Genomic DNA, 20825 nt, shown 5'->3' with positions numbered 1-20825 from the left:
TACGTAGAAATGGGAAAGGAAAGTGATCCTGGTCCAGTTTTAGCTTACGAGCTAATGTCCCACTGGTCACAACAAAGAAGACAAGTCAAATCTCAATTCTCAAAACATAATAAAACGTCATAAGCAAAAGTACCAAAAATTCAGTGTTGAACTTACCCGCTGACACAATGGGCTGTGCCATCGCCGTGACGATGGTCTCAATCTGGCTCTTGAAGTTCTCCACTGAGGTCGGGTCTCTTCCTGTGAAGAAGAATATTTCATTGATCAACCGGAATGATCTACAATGATGCTTTTATCCTTTAAGTTATCTCTTTATTTCTCTTTATTTCGTTATCCTTTTTTAGCCAAAAGGCTAATCTTCCAGGGTTCATACCAGTTATGTGTAGGAAGTCTCTGTATGAAATGACATGTTAGCTGTTGTTACGGTGTACAAAAAGAAAGTCATTAAAAGGCCATTGCAGGTACATTTGTAAGCTCAGTCTGGTTCTCAACTGTTCATACATAAGATTTGGTATCCCCAGGTTACTGGAATGTCATCAACAAGAAAAGATTGTAGTAAACTGTTGCAAAAATTATACATAATGATAATCTTGCCTTATATGTTTTCAGACCCTTGTCCTACTGGCATTTTTGACACAACAAAGTGACGTAGTAGTTACTTCCGCATTTGTTAGGTTTCGCTGTGGTGTGATGTGGTGCATGAAAAATACTCCCAACCTGTACCTATACAGGGTGCTATATGGATGGTACTGTACATGTATGTGCAACCCATATACATTTACATGTATTACATTTTTTTTACATATGGGCTCTGTAGGACAAGGGTTAAACTGAAATCATTGAAATCTAGTCTAAGGTCTTTCAAATCAATATAAAATTGTACTGACTGTTGTATGCAAACTTGTCGAGCCCGTCGGTCTGCACTTCCGTGTCGGAGAAAGCGAACTCCGGGTCCGTCTGGCAGCCGGCGTCCGAGGTTGGGGAGGTCGGTCGGGGTCGCGGGCCGATTCTGCCGGGAGCCGTGTACGTGGAGTCATGGTCACTGTCTGACGCTGGAACAGAAAAATACAATAACCGATAATTAATCAATAATCTATAAAAATCAATCAATCAACAATCAACAGGGAGGTAGGCTGATTTTGGGGGCAAGTCTGTAGGGCTCAGTGTATGTGGAGTCATGGTCACTGTCTGACGCTGGAACAGAAAAATAAAAAAAACTTATCAATGATCAATCGATCAATAGATATTCCTAGAATGTTGGCCAATGTCTGAGTCTACCAGATGTTGTGTTAGTGGAGTCATGATCACTGTCTGATACTGGAAGAAAACAATCATTCAACAATCAATCAATTATAGATATTCTAATCTTAGTGACTGTTGGCTGATGACTGGATTTATCATGCACTATGCAGTTGGGGTCATGTGCTGTCTAGAGCTGTGTACCTAAACAAATTTTAGGTACAGGTACAGGTACAGGTACACAGGTTTAGGTACAGGTCCGGACCTGAACCTGTACCTGAACAATTCGACCAATTTATATGGTCTTCTGAACTCCTTCAATAACAAAAAAACATAAATAAACTTGATAGTTAAGGTTTATTCTTTGTTTATGGCGAATGCTCAGATAAAATATAGGCAAAACTATGTGTTTTGTTCATGAACACGCTGTCCTTACACAGGGACCCATTGTTAACCACCATTATACACATTTGAGGTCACAAATAGGCATAAAATTGGTGTGAAATTGTTTAGGTACAGTACCGGTACTGAGGGAGTAGGTATTTTGGACCTGTACCTAATCAATTTTTCCGGTACAGTATCGGTACTGCATACCGGTACACAGCTCTAGTGCTGTCTCATGCTGTAATATAACAATCAAGTCAATGTTGTACAAGTCATGATCACTGTTTGATCATGATGTTGTAACAGATAAAATCAATCAATAAAGCAAAATCTATTCACCAACCATTCAATCAATATTTACATGTGTAGTGGTTCTACCTCAGTGTTAGATGTCCAAGACTTCTGACTGTGTATAAGTCAGGATGGGAGGTACTGAGTATTTGAAAGTCAAGGTTATATGTGACCTCATGTGACAACCCCCAAAGGAAGAAAATTGAGTGAACAAAATGTCACAAAGTGGCAATGGTGAAAAGATGGACTAAGCTTTTACTGGGTAGAAACAACATTGAATTTCAAGAGAGTGACTACTTATTTGCCAGTACATAACTGTACAAGCAGTTAATCACTAGTTATTCTGCCCAGTTATTCCATCCTTTATACTTCTCTAGGCCTGACCAGCCACCTAAGACATCGACACCCCCAGAACAGCTGAGGATGAGACGACACGAACCCAGATGCTCGGACCCGAGCTGAGGCCAGACGAGATTCTGCCCAGTGCCCAGACTTAGTCAGTTTTTCTGTTGCACTGACATGGCACTAACTCCTGAAGACACTTAACTTCTAACCAGACCTAAGGAATAGATGTTGACTAATGAGTTAACAATGATATTGAATGTGTTGGACATAGTTTTAGATAACAGCATTGTGCAACTTGTAGTTACATTTCCTTATGTATGTAAGAACACAATTCAGTCTGTGGGTGGCCAGTTGTTCACTTGCAATAGACTAACCTATATGCTACTTGGTGTCAGTACTAAGTCAGGCCAGTCTTTTTCCACTAACTAACTCCAGCAGACACTTAAGTTCTAACCAGAGCTATCAAAGGCATCTATCTCAAGGCCACATTACCTGCCTTTAAGTTAACGTTAAAGAATGCTTTCCGTCAGGAAGTGTGTTGGCATATGCTACACGGTGTCAGAAGTCAGGCCAGTCTTTTTCAGTTGCACTGACATGACAAGGTTCTAGCTACATGCAGAAGTCCTGATGGTGGAAAGAAGATGAATCTTTTTCAGGTCTGGTGGACATGTGGACATGTGCATTTTGTAGTGTTGGCATACATGTATGCTACTTGGTGTCGTGTGACAGGCTGAATAAAAGTTCTAAACGGGAACTATGCGGCTCCAGATGTCTTACTGACGGACGACTGCGTGTGCAAGATGTCGGTAGCTCAGGAATGAATCCCCTCTACTATTTACTACTTGGTGTCAGAAGTTAGGCCAGTCTCTTTCAGTTGCAGTGACATGACACTAATTCCAGCGGACACTTAACCTCCAACATTCAGCTCACCCAAGGTCAGAACGATCTCAGGTGACCCACCAGCACAGGTGAGGTCCTGGGAACCGTTCCAGGTGAGCACACCTGTTGTTCTACAGGACAGGTGACTGGCAGGTAACACAGGTACCCTCAGGGCACACCTGGCAACTATCAGCACTGCTGCGATTCAACAATTTAAGGTCACTCCAGTTCAATTTGTTGGTTCTCAGATTCTTTTGTGAAAAAGAAGCATAGTCATCCTATAATAGCCCAATATGCTAAAATACAAGCCATGAAGACAGCATACAAGGCTGGTTTGCAATTTAAACAATGAATTTTGAACATTTAAGTAAACCACTGAATTGATTAGAAAGATTTGTGGAAAAGCCATCCCCAAAAAAACCTGACCAAAATCCCTGATTGGAGTTAGAGAATAAAAGGAAAAACCTTATTACTATATGGGCTGTTTGTTAGCTCTAAAGAAACTATTTTAATAAATTAATTAAATGAATCTTAAGGGAAATTCCAGTGTAATTCTAGAGATTGTTATCCTATAATCACAGGATTTGGTTGGGACGAATGTCATTGATCATGATTATGTTACCTTTAAGCTTAAGGATTTGACAGATCAACTTGTTATCCTACTTAAAGAGATCTAAAACAGTGCAGAGAAAGGTCATTGCAGGACATGCGTGGGAAAACAATCCAAAATATTCACCTCTGGCAAGTTTACCTTATTACTGGTAAAAGAAGTCAAGAATGAGCTTTTTGAATTTCTTGCCATGTTATCTCTGGTTAAAGTCATAAATTTCTTGCCAGGTCTTGGCAGAAGGGAAGGTTTAGAAAACTTTGGGGCAGATCTTCATCTAGACTTTTCAAGAAGCCCTACGTTTTTGATTTAACTCCAATCTTCACTACAAAAAATGACAACAGTTTGAAAAGGTTGATCCAGAAATTCAAATGCTCACATGTAGGAAACTACATGTAAGTATCTAATAGTATGCAGTTATCTGAGGTTTCTGTATTGTGTGCATTGGCCTGTTAAACAAGTGGTTGTGAATGAAGAAGTTGATGAATATTTCAATCATTCACCAACCTGATGAAATCATTCACAGACTATAAACCACATTTAATGTGATGTATCTTAGTTGAGGCTTTGAATTCACATAACTACCACATAATACATCTAAACTATATTAAGTTATCTCAAACTTTTCAAGGATTTTACCATCTTTTTGAATATCCGTCACCCTCTAAGAAAAATTCTGAGGTGTGGGGTTTGTGGCGTAACGGCAGAGTGCTTGACTTGGAACCAAGAGTTTGAGTCCTGACTTCACTGACAATGAGTATTGTCCTGTCTTGTATTTGTCTCTATGTGTGGGACACAACACCAGCAACAGCTGCCTGTGTCCCACATGTACTGCATTACAGTTACAACTTTGATAAATAAAATCAAGAAGAATTCACAAGAAATCCTACCTGCCCAGACCATCTTAGCCAGGAAAATTCCCTCCTGTACAGTCCTGGGTTTCTGTGGCTCGATCCATCCATATTTTGCCGTATAGAACCCGTCATCTAGTTCTCCCTTCTCTGGCCATCCTGTATCAATCCACACAGGCTTCGCATTCACAAGTTTCCCCTCTGTACTATTCAGTGCATATCCGGCTACTGCTGTGGTCAGACCGTTAGTTCCTTTTGACCAGTTCTTGGTCGGTTTCGTTTTTGTATCTTCTTCGTCCTCCATAAGTTGAGTTGTCCGGATTTTCGTGAGAATGAAAGCGTCACCCTCGACTCGGGGGTATTTCATTTTCTCAACCTTCTCTTCAACTTGTGGCTGTTTTTCTTCCACAGCTTTTAGACCTTCGGATGATTCAGGGATTTTGTCACTCCTACGGACTTTGTGAAGCATCACATAATCATCTTCTATGTCATCCACCAGCGACTGTGTAACTGCTTTAGGCTTTTCTGTCTTCTCTGAACTTTTACTTCTTGCTTTTTGTTTCACCTGGAAAGGTGAGACATCTTTGGCAGCTGAAGAAGTCTTGGAATCGTTCTTAGTTTCTTTTGTTTCTTCCTTGAAAGTTTTTAACTTAGACTCCAAGGAACTTTCTTCTTTTGTACCATAAAAATGTCTGCTTTTTGACTGCTGAATGGGTTTGGCATCCTTATCCAAAGTTGAAGAATTCTTGACATCCTTAGGAGGTGAAGACTTCTTGGTTTCTTTTGTCTCTTCTTTAAATGTTTTTGACCTTGACTCCGAGGACATTTCTTCTTTTGTACCATAACATCTGCTTCTTGACTGATGAATAGATTTGACATCTTGAGACATTGAAGAATCCTTGACATCTTTTTTAGGAGTTTCTTCAGCCACCTTGGGCTTGTAGACCTCCTTCTTAGTCTTACTTTCCCTTTTCAGATCACCTGAAGGAACTTTCCCTTTCTTCAAGGCGTCAGCTCTTCTGCTCAAGCCTCTGCTTCTCCTTGCAGCCGCTGTGGGTTTCTTAACTACAGTTTCTTCAGATTTTCTTCCTTCAAACTTCTCATACACATTTCTTGGCAGCGACCTTGACCTTAAGTTACCTTGTGTCTTAGACACGTTCCTTGGGAGAGACTTGGAACGAATCTCGACCGAAGGAGCCTCCTCGACAAAAGACTCGTACAGAGAAATCCTCTCCTTGACAAGATTTGCCTGAACGTTGGGAATTTCTCGTAAAACTTCAATGTTTGTAGCAGAGAACTTTGACGGGTCAATAGTCAAAGTTCCAACCTCAGGCCTCTTCTTAGAGTTCTCATCGCTGATCAGGTTTTCTTCAGATCTTGATAGCCTTGTCCTTGTAGGTGAGGCTAGCGATGCCTTCTTGTCTCCATCCTTGCTAAACGTCTTACGAGAATCTACATCTAGAAGATCTTCTTGACTCCTTGAAAACTTCTTAATCTGTGAACCTTTATCCTGGAGACGTTCTTGACTCCTTGACATACTTTGGAATGCCTTCTTGTCTCCTTCTTTGCTTAACTTCTTCTGCATACCTTCATCTAGCAAATTTTCTTGACTCCTTGACTTTTTGGGTGAATCTTTGTGTAGGAGATCATCTTGGCTTCTTGAGACACTTTTGCTTGTCTTCTTGTCTCCATCTTTGCTAAACTTCTTCTGTGACCCTTGCTTTAGCAGATTCTCTTGACTCCTTGACTTTTTTGGTGAATCTTTTTCTAGGAGATCATCTTGGCTTCTTGAGAGCCACTTGCTCCTGTTCTGGAACAGGTTTTCTATAGAGTAATACCCTTTGAGATCAATTTTCTTGGGAGGGGGCTTTTCTACTTTTTTAGGAACAAACTTGTCCTTCTCTGTTGTTGCTTCAGTCTTCGGATTTTCTTCATGAGAATCTGGAAGCTTCTGAGGTGGTTGTACCACTTTGTCTTGTTTTATTTCTTCTGCTCTCTCTGTAATTGTTGATTTTCTACCCAAGTCTTTGCCCTGCTCTTTAGATTTTGCAGTGGTGGTTGCAAGTGGTTCATCTGTGTGCTGTAACTCCTCTGTTTTGCTCTGGATTTTAGGAATGTCCGAAAGCTCTTTGTTTGTCTGTGCTCTTCTTGTAACAGTTGGTTTCCTGTCTATGCTCTCTCCTGCAGATTTTGCTGTGGTTGTAGAAATTTCTCGGTCTGTGTGCTGCATTTCTTCTGTTTTGGTAGGGATTTTAGGAATATCTGAAAGCTCTTTGTTTGTCTGTGCTCTTCTTGTAACAGTTGCTTTTCTGTCTTTGCTCTCTCCTGTAGATTTTGCTGTAGTTGTAGAAAGTTCTTGGTCTGTGTACTGCATTTCGTCTGTTTTGGTTGGGATTTTAGGAATATCTGAAAGCTCTTTGTTTGCTTGTGCTCTTCTTGTAACAGTTGATTTCCTGTCTTTGCTCTCTCCAGTAGATTTTGCTGTAGTTGTAGAAAGTTCTCGGTCTGTGTGCTGCATTTCTTCTGTCCTGCTTGTAATTTTACCGAGATTGATGTCCTTAATGTCTTTGCTCTTACTCTTGTTTTGTTCACCACTTTCCAAACGTACTGAAAGCTCCTCTCTAACTATCTTCTTCTCCTCTTTCTTGTCTTCTGCAACTTCTTTTGTCTCAATTTCCTGAGAATTTGGTGCTCTAGAATCACCACTGATGTCTATCTTCATGTGAGACTGGTAGCGTGTTGTTATCACATTCTTACTGCAATCCACAACGTCTTCTTCACTCCTCCATCTTGTTGGGCTTCTAAGATCGTTTTGTGAGCCCGATTTTTCCCTCGGAAGGTTCTCAGACTGTCCTGTGAGTGTTTCGTTCTTCTCTCGAACATTCGGCGCCGAGTTTGAGCGAACTCTTGCACAGTACGGACAGTCACCTCTCCGCTGATGCGCACGCGACCGTGAGTATGTGTGAGAGCATCCTCGGGTGTCTAACTTTGCCGACGACTCAGCAAATCCTTCCAAAAACAAGATCTCATCCCCAAGACGGCTCAAATCAGGCGTGCTCTTGCTCTTCTTCATCCATTTTAGCCGGTTTTGGATGACGTAAGCCTCATTTTTTGCCCGTCGAATGCTGTAAATGACTGGAGTGAGATCGAGAGCTAACCGTACGTGGTCGCCGCAGTCAGGTTTTTTTGGTGGCATGTTTCTGTCCTCCATGCAATCGTATATGTGAGTAAAGAAGGTGTGATCATGGTGTCTACTACCGTGGTCCCTGTTTGTGGCAGTGGTTGAGTCTTTGTTGTTGTGGACATGTCTGGGTCTTTCTGAGATGTTTTGGAGACATGTGTAGTCAGTCATCTTGAGTTATGGTGTGAAAGCAAATGTCACGAAATTCAATATAAGTTTCTGCAGTTACTGTTAGTATCAGCAAAAGATGCTTCAAATATCAGTCCTTCTGAAACTCTGTGATACTATTGGATTATTTACTTCTCACTCTCAGTGAGTCCAACTTGTCTCCAACACTGATGTTTTTGACTTAGGGAGAAGAGAGGCTGTTTCAGTAACAGGAACTTAGTTCAGTGCCTAGAAGTGGTCTCTTTGCCTTGTACTAAGCAAATTTGTAAAGAAAATCCTTCAAAGACCACCTGTTACACTACAAAAGTAACAATACAGCTGAAAAAAAACTTTCCCTCAATTTCAATAAAAAAAGAAGAGAATCTGATGCTGTACTAGTAACCTGTGCTTAGTTCGGTACCTGGAAGTGGTTGCTTTGCCTTATACTATAAATTTGTTTTAAAAAATCTTTCATCGACAATTTGTCACACTACACAGGCAACAATGCAGCTGAAAAAAACTTCTCTCTACTCTTTCTTGTGAGTCAGATGTTTGGAATTTGGAAGAGTGAAGACACCGTAAATTTGTAGGGATTTGCAACTATGGGAGACAAATTACAGACTTTTCAAACACTTTTGGCACAACCAGCAATCTACGCCCTGATAATTACTATGTTTTTGCTCTGTGACGTGGTAGTTTTCACACAACTCACCACAAAACAGACAGATCTGTCCAAATCCCAGGTTGAGAAAGTTTTTAGATCGTTAAGAATGAAGTAAAAAAAAGCCGCTAACAATCCTAAATATCTTCAAAATTGCAGTATGTTAAGCTGGGATAACACCTCTATATAGTTCATAGAAGTTAAAAGGACAAGAAGTCAAACCCAGAGGTGACAAATGTTTTAAACAGGGACTATATCACAACCTTTCAACAATTTCTCGAACTGCAAACCACAAAACTGATCATCAATTTGGTGTCCTACCAACTGCTGGTGTTTTTAGGAATTATATGTTGCCTGTCTGTTTACTGATTGCTTCCTGAAAAATTCAAACTGCATTTAGCATCCTCCAAAAGAACTTTCAGGTATGTTTTCACAAAGTTACCTGGTTTAAATGTTCAACCTGCATACATGTATATACACTGCAGTGTCTTGACAAGAGACCAACAAGTACCCTGAACTTAGTCTGTGAAAAATTGTGCTAATCCAGAAATCCTAAATAATTTGCTGGTATTCCTTTGATTTGTGAAAAAATTTTGCTTCCTCCAAAAGAAATTTCAGGTATGTTTTCACAAAGTTACCTGGTTCAAATGTTCAACTTGCATACATGTTTATACACTGCATTGTCCTAACATGAGACCTACTGGAACACTGTCCACAAACACGGTGACTCACGACACACATTCCAATGTCCACCCATAGGACCTGCCCACTTTTCTTCTGTCCCGAGTTTTTAGGCACTGAAATGGTTTAAACTGCACAGAAAACAGCAATCTGAGTACCAGAAATGTCTTAGAATGGCAAGGTGTGGTCCTGGTTTCCTTCAGTCTTTGTGATCTTCTCTAAGATAAGGAAAGTTCAAGAAGCATATTCAATGATCCAAAGTGACTATAAACAATGTCGACAGGATGCCAGGCTTTTGAGTTGATCCCAGGTTTACCGGTAACACAAAATAACTTAGACACAACTTGAAGTACTTTCCTTGCTTGTGAACAGTCTTGTTTTCACACCTTCCTTCTTACTTTGTTGTTGTTAAGATCCAGGCACTCACATCCAAGATGTCTTCAGGCAAAATTACTACAATCTCAACCCAAAATATTCACAAATCTATGTCGGGGTTGGCTAGTTTGGATCCAAATGGTTGATCCTAGTTTGCAAAACGAACATCCAAGACTTTCCTAACTTTGCTTGCCTGCCGAGAGTCCAGTTTTCAGGCCTATCGGCAAGCTCATATGGTTGTAAGTCTTCCAAGGATAATTACATGACGCTGTAAGAAATTTCACTCACAATCTCAGCCGACAGTGGTCCCAATGTTGGCTCATTCCTCTAGTAGCAAAATTCTCAATCCTGAGTCTTGTGTGGAATAAAATGCTCCAAGTACGAAAAGTTTGCTGGTGTCAACTCGTCTCTAGAATGTCTTATAAGCATTCAGACCTTTCTTCCAGCTTGTATGTTTATAAGACTCCCTCCCACGATAGTGACAGTGTCAGGAATTTCACTCACAATCTCAGCCCACTGTGGTCCCAAAGTTGGTTCATTCCGGATCCTAGCCAAATTGTCAATCCCGAGGCTTGTGTGGAATAAAATGCTCCAAGTTTGCAAAGTTTGTTGGTCTCAACTCCGATCTGCGTCCGTAAAACGTCTCGTAAGCGTGGGAATCGCGAGCGTCTTTACGAGGCCGGAATCACCTTTGTGACGCCTCAATGGGACAATTTCCCGCCCTACTGGCCAGCGGGACAGATCGTTATGTTCAGGTTAATTAGTGGGAGGGGCAGGTGAGGGCTTACCTGTGTGACTTTTTGAAATGACACATGGGCAGGTAAAAATGCTTGTTGACACACCTGTGTTTTTTTCCAATTTCTTGTCTTCAACACTCTTTGAAGAAGTGTCATTTGACAGTCTAGTTTTGGAACTTGTCTTCTTGAGTGACTTTTAAAAAAGAAAAAGGTCTAAAGCCTTGCAGAAACACTTGAGTGTGCTTATGCTAATTTCTTATCTTCTAAATTCTTAAAAAAACTTTCAACATTTGGAACATTTGGGAGCTTTGAAACAATCACACCTTCTCAGTTTGTCATGATGAGTCTCGATAACTATGTTCTCGATGGAAAAGTGCCAGACTCTTACTTTTCAGACGCTGCATTAGCATGATAAGGCCACACCAATTTAATTTGTTGGTTCTCGGATTTTTTCAGAAAAAATATGAAGCGACAGGGCGAAAAAAAATAAAAATAAAAACAGGCCTAGGCATCCTATTATAGGCTTAAATGCTACATAATGAGCCATGAAGTCAACACAAAAGGCTGGGTTAAAATTTAAACATTGAATTTTGAACTTTTAATCAAACCACTGCAATGATAGATGGGAAAACTGTAACAAGTAGGAAGAAAAGAACTTTCCTCAACTGTTGGGGGCAAAACATGAGCATTTTTCAGTTGATTCAGGACCAGAATCAAATTTTTTTTTTTTTTTGCAAATCAGAAAAAAACGAAGAGGCGAATCCGAGAACCAACAAATTAAATTGGTGTGGCCTAATAACATAGTAATCACTGCTCCACCCTACCTAATCACAGTAGACAACCCAGTCAGATGACTCACCTGATCAGATGCGGGAAAGTACAGAAAGTACTAAATAATAGGCAAATACATATTATATGGATATAGGGATTTTTTTACATGACCACCAGTACCTCTCACCCTGCATACGTTCCTCACATAAGCAAGGTCAGACTAAGAGAGTCACTACTGTCTGTGTAAAAGAAAATCCCTAATATCCTAAAATATGTTCTACCGACCAGTGATGAAACTATTTTCGGAAGAACACTATTAAAAGAATGTTTAGATTTAAAAACGTTAAACTCAACATGTTGACCCATCCAAAGGCATACACTTGTATGTAAGTTCATTCGTATATTATAGGGCTTATTCACCACAGATTGTCACGTGACTTTCCCCCTGGCGTCCGCCATTTTGGGGCTATCGCTATGCTATCGCTATGCAATGCTATGCAAACTCTTGGCGATAGTTGTGTATTTTGGGCCGCAATCTACGTTTTGGACACTCTTCTTGTTAGTAACATTGTCCTTGGGGTTGTTCTGGCTCCGTGTCCACTTTTCATGTTGTCAAGATTGGCTTTTCAGTCTTTCTTTGCTGATAAGAAATCGGTGTGTTTAATCCTGGCGCGGCGTACGGGGCTGTACATGTACATGTAGATTGAAACGTGGGTAGCCATGAACACGGTAAAATGTTGGACTCGGAGCTACCTGTCCCTTTACTCTGTGGTAAATGTCCATGTAGAACAGGGCACTGGCAACTTGTAACACTCACCTTGTCCAGCCACAGTCGCGGCAGTGCGGACTGAGGATGGCGGCCGGCGGCTGATGGCCCCGCATTTGTTTGTTATTATCCAGACACAGTCCGGGGCTGTTCCAAAATAGCGACCTTTTGCGTATCCCGACTACAACGTACTTGTCACCACGCAACTGCATGTCCCACAACACTCTCTACACATCCTGATACAACGCTTCCAGACTCTTAGAGGGTTTGAACCGATGTTGTGTGTAAAAACTTCGGCCCAGTACCAAATACGAAGCTAAGTCGCGTCAATGGACTCCGCTGGCGGTAGACGCCGTCTCGATCAGGCAGACTGATCAAAACTCAACAAAAACGGGTCAATCCCAACAGATTTTATTTTGTTCCAGTAACGAGAGGTATGAGTGGTGGTAAACTCTTCGTGTAATAGGACAAAGGACAGTTTACCTAACGTTTGTCGGCCATTTCAACGCTTGGAAACTCGCTGTAGGCGCTGTAGCCCCAAAATGGCGTCGCACGGGACATGAGGGGTCGTGACGTCATGATGACGTGTGGTGAATAAGCTCTATATATATTGTTTGTTCGTAAGTATAGTTGTAGAAGAACTTTAAAAAGTCACAGTACTTTTGGTGTGTCAATAGAAGACTTTTCTACCCGTTCCCAACCAGAAATGGGGCCTCCCTGCTAACATATTCAATTGTGTGTGCAACAAAGTAAAATTGGTACATGGAAAGGCCGGATGCCTCGGGGCATGTTTGGGCTTAATTTGGCTCAACTGACACAAAACGCTGATAGATCACTCCTAATATTAGACATCACACTTTCATATGGTTGACAAGTATCAAAAAATGAAACTTTATGTCTAGGTTAGAAGATGGTGTTTAAACAAAGTTGAAAAGTGTATTCGAGAAGTTTTTGTAGGGTGGGTTTAAAACAGATTTGCCCTTTCTGAGAAAATGGCATCTGGATATCCTTTGTTTACTCACAAGAAAGTGGTCGAACCTGTTCTGCCGACAGGTTTAAAAGGGAAGATCTGATTGGCTTGCTATCTCTTGATCAGATGGATTGGTAAAAGGATGTCTGTGATTGGCTAAGGTTACAAGGCATGTGGCTGACAGTTTGGTTCAATTGTATAGCCATGTAAAGCTGGTAGAATTAATCTACTATCTCTTACCACTTACATGTAGTTGTGTACTCTGCTGCACTTATGCCACAAACCACAAGGTGGCACTGGTGTCACACAGGAAAACATTGTATGTCTTAAAACATTATAAAAATCATTTGTGAGAATATCGTTGAAGAGGTTCACCAGTTAGGTAAGATGAACAGTTAGTAGAATATTCATCAAGGAGCGACCGTTTTCAAAAGGTTGAAACACGTACCTATGTATGTACATGTACATGTACACAGTCGACATAAAAAATTTGGACGAGGTACATGTATGCGTATACTTTCTACCTAGCGTTTCAAAAACAGTCACCGATTGATGAATATTCTAAACCATTTGTAGGAAGAAATGTGTATTTGTGTTGTCTACTAAGACATAATTACAAAGTTTGAAAAGTCTTTAAGACACTTACTTCCAGATCTCTCCCCCTTGCGCTTGTAGAGTGACCTGACGACCTTTGCACTGCCGAACCTTTTGAATCTCTGCTTGATGTTGGAGTAGAACCACTCCGCAGACTGGGTCTTCAGCTCTCTGGGAGATAGATAAATAGATAAAAAAAACAATTGAACGACTAGAAACTTAAAGTAATATTTGCAAAGCAAAAGCATAAAGTTTACCTTCACATGGTCTGGCCTAATAAACTACAGCTGCCGACGTCTGTTTACTCATACTCAAACATCTTCATATATATATATATATATGGTGACCAGCCCCTCTAACTCTGTCCTACTACTTGCTTAATAGTGTAACCCAACACCACAAGGTGTCTGCTACTGTAACAGCACTAGTTACCATGGTGAGATGGTTTTTTGGCAAGCTACAGTACCAGGCTCCAAACAGAGTGTTCAAAGTGACTGAAAATTTGGTTGAATCTATATAATTTGGATCCATGGTGGAAATCAAGAACTGGAATTATGATTTGTGCCATTTTGATACGATCAGAATGTTTTTTTTTGTAGAAATGTCTATGTTCATTGAATAACACTTATTATGCATGCTTGAATGTAATCATGACCAGGAAATGTTGTATTTAAGTCATCAGTGTCACTAACACTGTAAGGGTTTGGATCATAAGGTGAGGGGTTAAAATCCTGCCCAAGCTATTTGGCAGAGAAAGAAAAGATGCAATTTATTAGATCATTTCAGGCAGCAGTAGAATCTTCTTGTCTTAGCCTCCATCAGTGCAAATCTTAAGGCAGCATTCTCACAAAATGTCCCCATCTTCTCTCTTTAAGACCAGTTTAACATTCACAGCATTAAGCCGGCTCATCGGAGATCAAATTACACGCCAAATGAAGGTGTCAAATTACAATGTGATGGATGAGGTACCCTGGAAAATCCATCGCTGATGTTTCAGGTTTTGATTTTTACATCGCTGCACGCCATTTTCCCTATAACAGTCGTGTCTAGAGTCGTAATTAGAGGATGTTGTGGTTGTTAGTTGAGCTGTCGGCAGCAGACATTTTCACCTTTTCTGTAGTTCCATTTGAAGTCTTAATTTCCATGTGACAACAGAGGCATTTTGACTTAGTGGAAATCGAAAGTTTCCCCCTAATTAGTTTTACAGTGTTGTTAATTTGCCAGGGGAGACAGTCAGGTACGGTAACTGTAGATTTGACTGCTCTGATATGGGATACAGGGTTGGATATTGAAGAGCTAGCCCAGTGTACTGCATCTAAAGTGCATGTTTGTTAAACCAATACTGGTACAACAGTTCTGTACTAGTCATTATCATAATTATGTTAACTTTACTTTCACTGAAGGAAAATATGAATCAAAGTATAGTACTGTTTTTGCTCTGTTTCTTCTTCTTCTCCAAACATGAGGTCAACTGGTAACTGGTGCTGTAACAGACACCCTGTGGTGTTGGGTTACATTATGTAGCATGTGTTGGAGTCTCTGACTCTCTGACTGGAAATATTGTTCACATTATGGAAAAGCTTTCTGACCCACCTAACTCTCTGGCATTGATTTGCTATGGAAGGCATCCAGCTACTGTACATTTGACAACTTGGATAGGGCTTATTGGATGAAAACTGAAGATTCTGGAACACTAACAATTGGCAATTGGACTGATAACGGACTGATGATTTACTATTTATTTTGTATTATATCTTTTTGGTTTGATTTGTAATCTGTGGCCCTTCCCTCACCCTCGACCTTGTTGAAAAGCGGTCATGTGTATATATAGATATATACAATGTATAGATATATATAACTACTACTACTACTACTATTACTAACAGCTACAAATCATGACATGCAGTCCAGGTTTTGGATCCCAAACTTTGTGAACTATAATTATAATGCACCCACCTGACTCTCTGGCAGAAGCTGCAGACCCACACGTTGTCCTTACTGTCCAGAGCTGAGCAGTCCTTACACACATAGTTGTTACAGTCTGCACATCGGATCTGGGCAAACATACAGAAGTACAAACTTAGGATTTAATTCTGAGTTAATCCAACCTTATCATTACTACTTCAGTCTATAAAAACCTTTGGCAGATAATTATATACTCCATCAGATGTGTTTAGAAGAGTCATCTTAAATTTTGAATGCAATGGTGAGCAGAACATGAATTGTGCTGTAAAAATGGGTCACTAATACTTAGGAGCTTACAGTTCAGTTGTAGTTTAGCACCGGTATTTACATGCCCATATACTGAACAGAACTATATTGAAAGAGAATTGACAGAGAATTACGTTAAGTATTGTAAAATGAAGTCAAGACAGAAGTGACAAGGTTACCCAATAACCAAAAAATAGACATAAGTGTTGTCTATACAGATTGGAACAGCTATTCTCAATTCATTCCTCAATTCATTCCTTCATTCCTTTACAAAGACTGGAGTTGTACAGTCAAAAATTTCTTGTGTTGAAAATTACAGTTTAAACTTGCTGCATAGCTATTCTCAATGTTTAAGACAATTTATAAGACAACAGCTTGTGATGGTACCCACCTTCCTGTTAAGCAGAAAGAAGAAGGTCTTGTTGCAGCGTACACAGGCGTTGTCGTTGTTGCCGCCACCCTGAGGCTTAGCCAGCACCACGCCCTTCCCCTGGTCTTCTTTTATGTTCTCTGCTACTTTCCTGCAAAACACAGAAAAAAAAAGTGTGAAGGGACTGTGCATGAGCTATGAAGTGAATGGAATAACAACTGAGGACATCCATCATTTTCTAGGTCTAAACATAATATAATACATTGTATAGTAGAGGGGATTCATTCCTCAAGCTAACCGACATCTTGCACAGGCTGAATAAAAGTTCTAAACAGGAACTATACAGCTCCAGATGTCTTACTCAGGGACGACTGTGTGTGCGAGATGTCAGCTAGCTTGAGAAATGAATTCCCTCTGCTATATAAACATAAGATACAGCTTAGATAGTTAAGGAAAGAAAATGAAAGTGATCTCTATCCAGATTTAGTTCACCAAAGAGCTTAAATCTCTCACTGGTCATGACAGAGAAGGCAGACGCTATGTACAGTATTTACAGGTTCATTGTACCAGGGAAATTTCCCTAGCTCTTTTTAACATAGACAATGAAGGTTCCAAGTTCCTCATGATCAGCATAAGAATTTTGGCAAATAAGAAGGCTTTTTAAATCTTTATCAAAGACCTGACTCTTGTCAAAAGCTTTCACATACTGCCTGACTGTGCAACTCTAATAAATGATGTATTTATCAGAAGCTGGTATGTTATGCCAAAGGGCAGTTATACCAGAATCTGATAATATTATACAGATATAGACACATTATACAAAATGTGATTTGCTTGTAAGCTGATTCTTGATTTCTAATTCTGATGACTATCTTGCATATTAGCCTCACTTCTGGCCATGCATGTTTTGATCCTACACTTTCCACAAACTAAGTCTTTGATATTCATCTTTTGACCAAAGGGCAAGTTTCCTCAGCAAGATTCCAACCAGGGGATTCTACTGGTCGCCTTAAAGTCTGCAACTCAAACTCCAGGGGAATATGGAGTCTTAAAGTAATGCCTTTATCAAGATTCTGGGCTCTTAAATGACTTGAGAAAAGTGCTGATGGAAAGACTTCAATCAGAAGGATTGGAGGATTAAGAAGTGTTTGGAAATGAGCAAAGTTTTCTACTTTGAAATCACCTCAGAGTCTCTAGACTAAGTGCTAACCCCCCCCAAAAAAACAAATCGGATGACACCCAGGCTACTTTTTTCTAGGGTCGGTCGGGAAACAGGAAACACAACATTTTTTCCAAGGCCTTATAAATGTGGGACTAAGCTAGAGCAATGCCCCGGCTTCCCCGGCGCCCACTTTATCATAGTTTGTGCCACGGTGTCGACCTTTCCACAGCCAAAACCACATAACCTGAAGGCCTAACATTTATCAACACTGCTTATATGACTCCCACAAGCTTTTATCATTGTGTAACAGAGGAAGTACGGACTAAAGGCACAACAGGGTGAGGCTTGGTCAGCCAACTACACTCTCATGCTGAAGTAGCCTCTATAGCATGCCAAAAACTGGGGGTTTGGGGGTCTTCATGGTCTTTGAGAGCTTTTATGTGTTATTTTCTGATTGCATATAGACAACATAGCCGGCGTGGTTAAATTACTGGAAGAACTGAGCTGATCAGAAAACAGCCGAAGACCACCAAACTCTCAGTTCTATAAGCCTGCTACGGAGGCTATGCTGAAGGCTGGACATTCATCACAGGAGCTTATGATTCATACAAGATTTTATCATTGTGTAACAGAGGAAAGTTCAATGGTAAGGCACAAAACAGTAAGGCTTGGTCAACCAACTACACTGATGCAAAAGGCTGGACATTCATCAAAAGAGCTAAATATGATTCATACAAGATTTTATCATTGTGTAGCAGGGGAAGTGAACAAGAAAGGCTTCTGACTAAAGACACAAAAGAGTAAGGCTTGGTCAGCCAGCTACACTGATGCTGAAGGCTGGACATTTATCACAAGAGCTTAAGATGATTCATATATTGTCAAGATTTTAAACCCCAAAGCAGAGACAGCCCACTGGTATGGAAGGTTTGCGAATGTCTGGTATAGGAGATAGCCAAGGCACAATAGAGACTGCACTGTAAATTTCAGCATAAAACCTGTTGTTCACTTCCCCGTTTGTGTACAATATACCATGTTTTTCTAAGGAACTACTGTACAGCAAATGCACAGAATAAGTTACAGTAACTACATGTGACATCCATAGCTGTTCAAGTGATCCCAAAGCTTTAATCATTGTATGCCTGAGGACACTAAATCAGAGCATTTTACATAACTTTTGTCAGGGAAGGCACAAGTCTGGTACACAAGACTGCCAATGCACAAAGGAGGAAGTCTGTACACTGAAGCATAAAAACAGCAAATGCACACCATAAGTTACAGTAACTACATGTGACATCCATAGCTGTTCCCAAAGCTTTAATCATTGTATGCCTGAGGACACTAAATCAGAGCATTTACATAACTTTTGGCAGAGAAGGCACAAGTCTGGTATACAAGACTGCCAATGCACAAAGGAGGAAGTCTGCACACTGAAGCATAAAAACAGTTATTCACATGCCTCTTCAAGTTAAACTTCATGTGTTTGTGCATATATCACTGTACACTGAAGCATAAACTTGTTATCCATGGTCCTATTCATGTTGAATTTGAATGTTTTGCTACTCAGTTACGGTCTTGCACCATAAATCGCTGTTACTGAAGCATGAAACCAGTTATCCACGGTCCTATTCATGTATAACTTGAATGTACACTTTGCAAGAGAGTTATAACTGTACCTATGAGGTTTTGCACAATATATCACAGCAACTGTGGCATTTGTAGCTGTTCAAGTGATCCCATGATTATACATTCAACTTTTGACATTTTTCTTTTTCAGAAGTTCTTAAGCCAACGTCAGCCCACACTTGAGTTTATGTAATATACTGTCTAATAAAAGTACTGTGACCAACCATGTCAGGGCTCGAAATCCATTTTGGGAATAGGTGCACTGGTGCACAAAACATTTTTTGGGTGCACCATAAAAAATCTAACTGCTCCTCTTCAGATTGAATCTGATTTGGGAGCTAACTTTAAAATATTAAACAAGTACTACAGAAAAGATTTTTTATCATTTTTCTCACACTTAGATGCCAAGCATACCCTGTATACTATTATACATTTAACATGTACAAAAATGCCTACAAAAATATTTGGGTGCAAAAAAATTGGTTTCACAGCTCCAAATTTGGGTGCACTAAGGTGCACATGCACCCAGTATTTCCAGCCCTGCATGTGAATGGTGTTACCCAACCCATGCCAGAAGGCTCTTCTAGTCATAGGAGCCTATGATTTATACAGAGACTGTCATAACTGCATAACTGTCCAGAAAAGACAGTAATATATGGACTTACATAAGCACAAAGGGTGAAGACTATAGACTGGAGCATAAAACTTGTTAATCACAGTCCAATTTCAGTTGAACTTGAATGTATATCTTGCAATATAACGGTTCTTACGGGGTACTGCACAGTAAGTCTCAGCAACCATGGCATTCAAAGCTGTTTAAGTGGTCTTGTGACAACATGTGGGGGTGGTGAGAACAGCTTTTGACATTTTTCTTCTGAAGAAGTTCTTCAGCCAAACTCAGATCACACTTAAGAGGTTTATGTATACTACTTTAAATGTATATATGCCCTAAAACATAACACACTGGCTTTGCAGGCATGCGGCATGGTGGCAGCTGGTTATATATACTATTAAGCTAAGGTAGAACAAAGAAAGAGGCATTCAGTCATCTCATGTCCACCTGTAATGACCATACAATAGAAAAACTTTGTGGATTTATCTCCAATTGCTTTAAAAAGAGAGAAGAAATCTTCAAGGCCTACATTAGCATATTCTCTAGTAGTTGTGACGACTTTTACATTATTCTGTTATCCTTATATCCTAATAGGATACACCAGTAATATGATACATAGTATGTATCATGTTACTCAGTATGATATACATGTAACATCACATTCTGATGTATGCATTTAGCCCCATGGGCATGAACATGCAATTAAAGATTCAGTTATATTTACTAACAGTGATCATCCTGTCATACTTGCAAATCTTAACTCTAAACATTGTTTAAAGCTGACTAGTGATGATGCCCCTACAGTACTTGGTGGCAGCAAGTTCCACTTACTAAGGCCACACCAAGTAAATTTTATGGATGACGTCCTTAGGAGACCCTAAATCTAATGCGAGAGGGCGAAAAAAAAACAAGAAGGGCCCTAAAAAACAAGATGCCTAATTAAGAAATATTGCACTGCTGACAGGACCATCCTGTCTGTTAATAGTTCCAAAAACGGTACTGTTTTGGAACTATTGACGGGATTTTTTCAGTGCCATTTTGTTTGTATTTTTTTCATTTTTGTTTTCATTTTTTTAACCAGGCACAGGCTTTCGGCGTTACGGGTTTCACGATCTGACGATTTGCGGCACTGTTGTGACTCTTTGGTCATAGTTACAGGAAGCGAAATTTCTTTTTTTTTTTCTAGGAACAGGCCAAAATCAATGCGCGCGCGGACGTCATCCATAAAATTTACTTGGTGTGGCCAAATAGGAAAAAACAAGTTTTTGAACAGCTTAGTGCTCTGTAAAACATCATCTGTAACTACAAGAAGTTGAGTTTTTGAGGCCGTTGAACTTTTGGAACTGCCGAGATGAGAAAGGACATCA

At 40.1% G+C, this 20825-nt stretch overlaps 1 protein-coding gene across 1 annotated transcript in view; it reads right to left on the bottom strand.

The window, feature by feature from the left end:
- LOC109464892 (rab effector MyRIP-like) overlaps positions 1-20825 on the bottom strand; it is a 129979-nt gene that overhangs the window by 2908 nt on the left and 106246 nt on the right. Inside the window, exons 3-7 of the mRNA XM_019761987.1 lie at positions 16082-16211; positions 15436-15533; positions 13532-13650; positions 888-1052; positions 157-240 (exon numbers count right to left, since the gene is read on the bottom strand). Coding sequence (XP_019617546.1) covers positions 157-240; positions 888-1052; positions 13532-13650; positions 15436-15533; positions 16082-16211 — 596 coding nt within the window. The remainder of the gene's footprint in view (positions 1-156; positions 241-887; positions 1053-13531; positions 13651-15435; positions 15534-16081; positions 16212-20825) is intronic.

The sequence above is a fragment of the Branchiostoma belcheri genome, unplaced genomic scaffold (assembly GCF_001625305.1).
Source record: "Branchiostoma belcheri isolate BF01 breed outbred unplaced genomic scaffold, Haploidv18h27 scaffold143, whole genome shotgun sequence".
Taxonomy (NCBI): Eukaryota; Metazoa; Chordata; class Leptocardii; order Amphioxiformes; family Branchiostomatidae; genus Branchiostoma; species Branchiostoma belcheri.
Note: the sequence above shows the minus strand (reverse complement) of the source record. Positions and strands in the feature narration are given on the sequence as shown.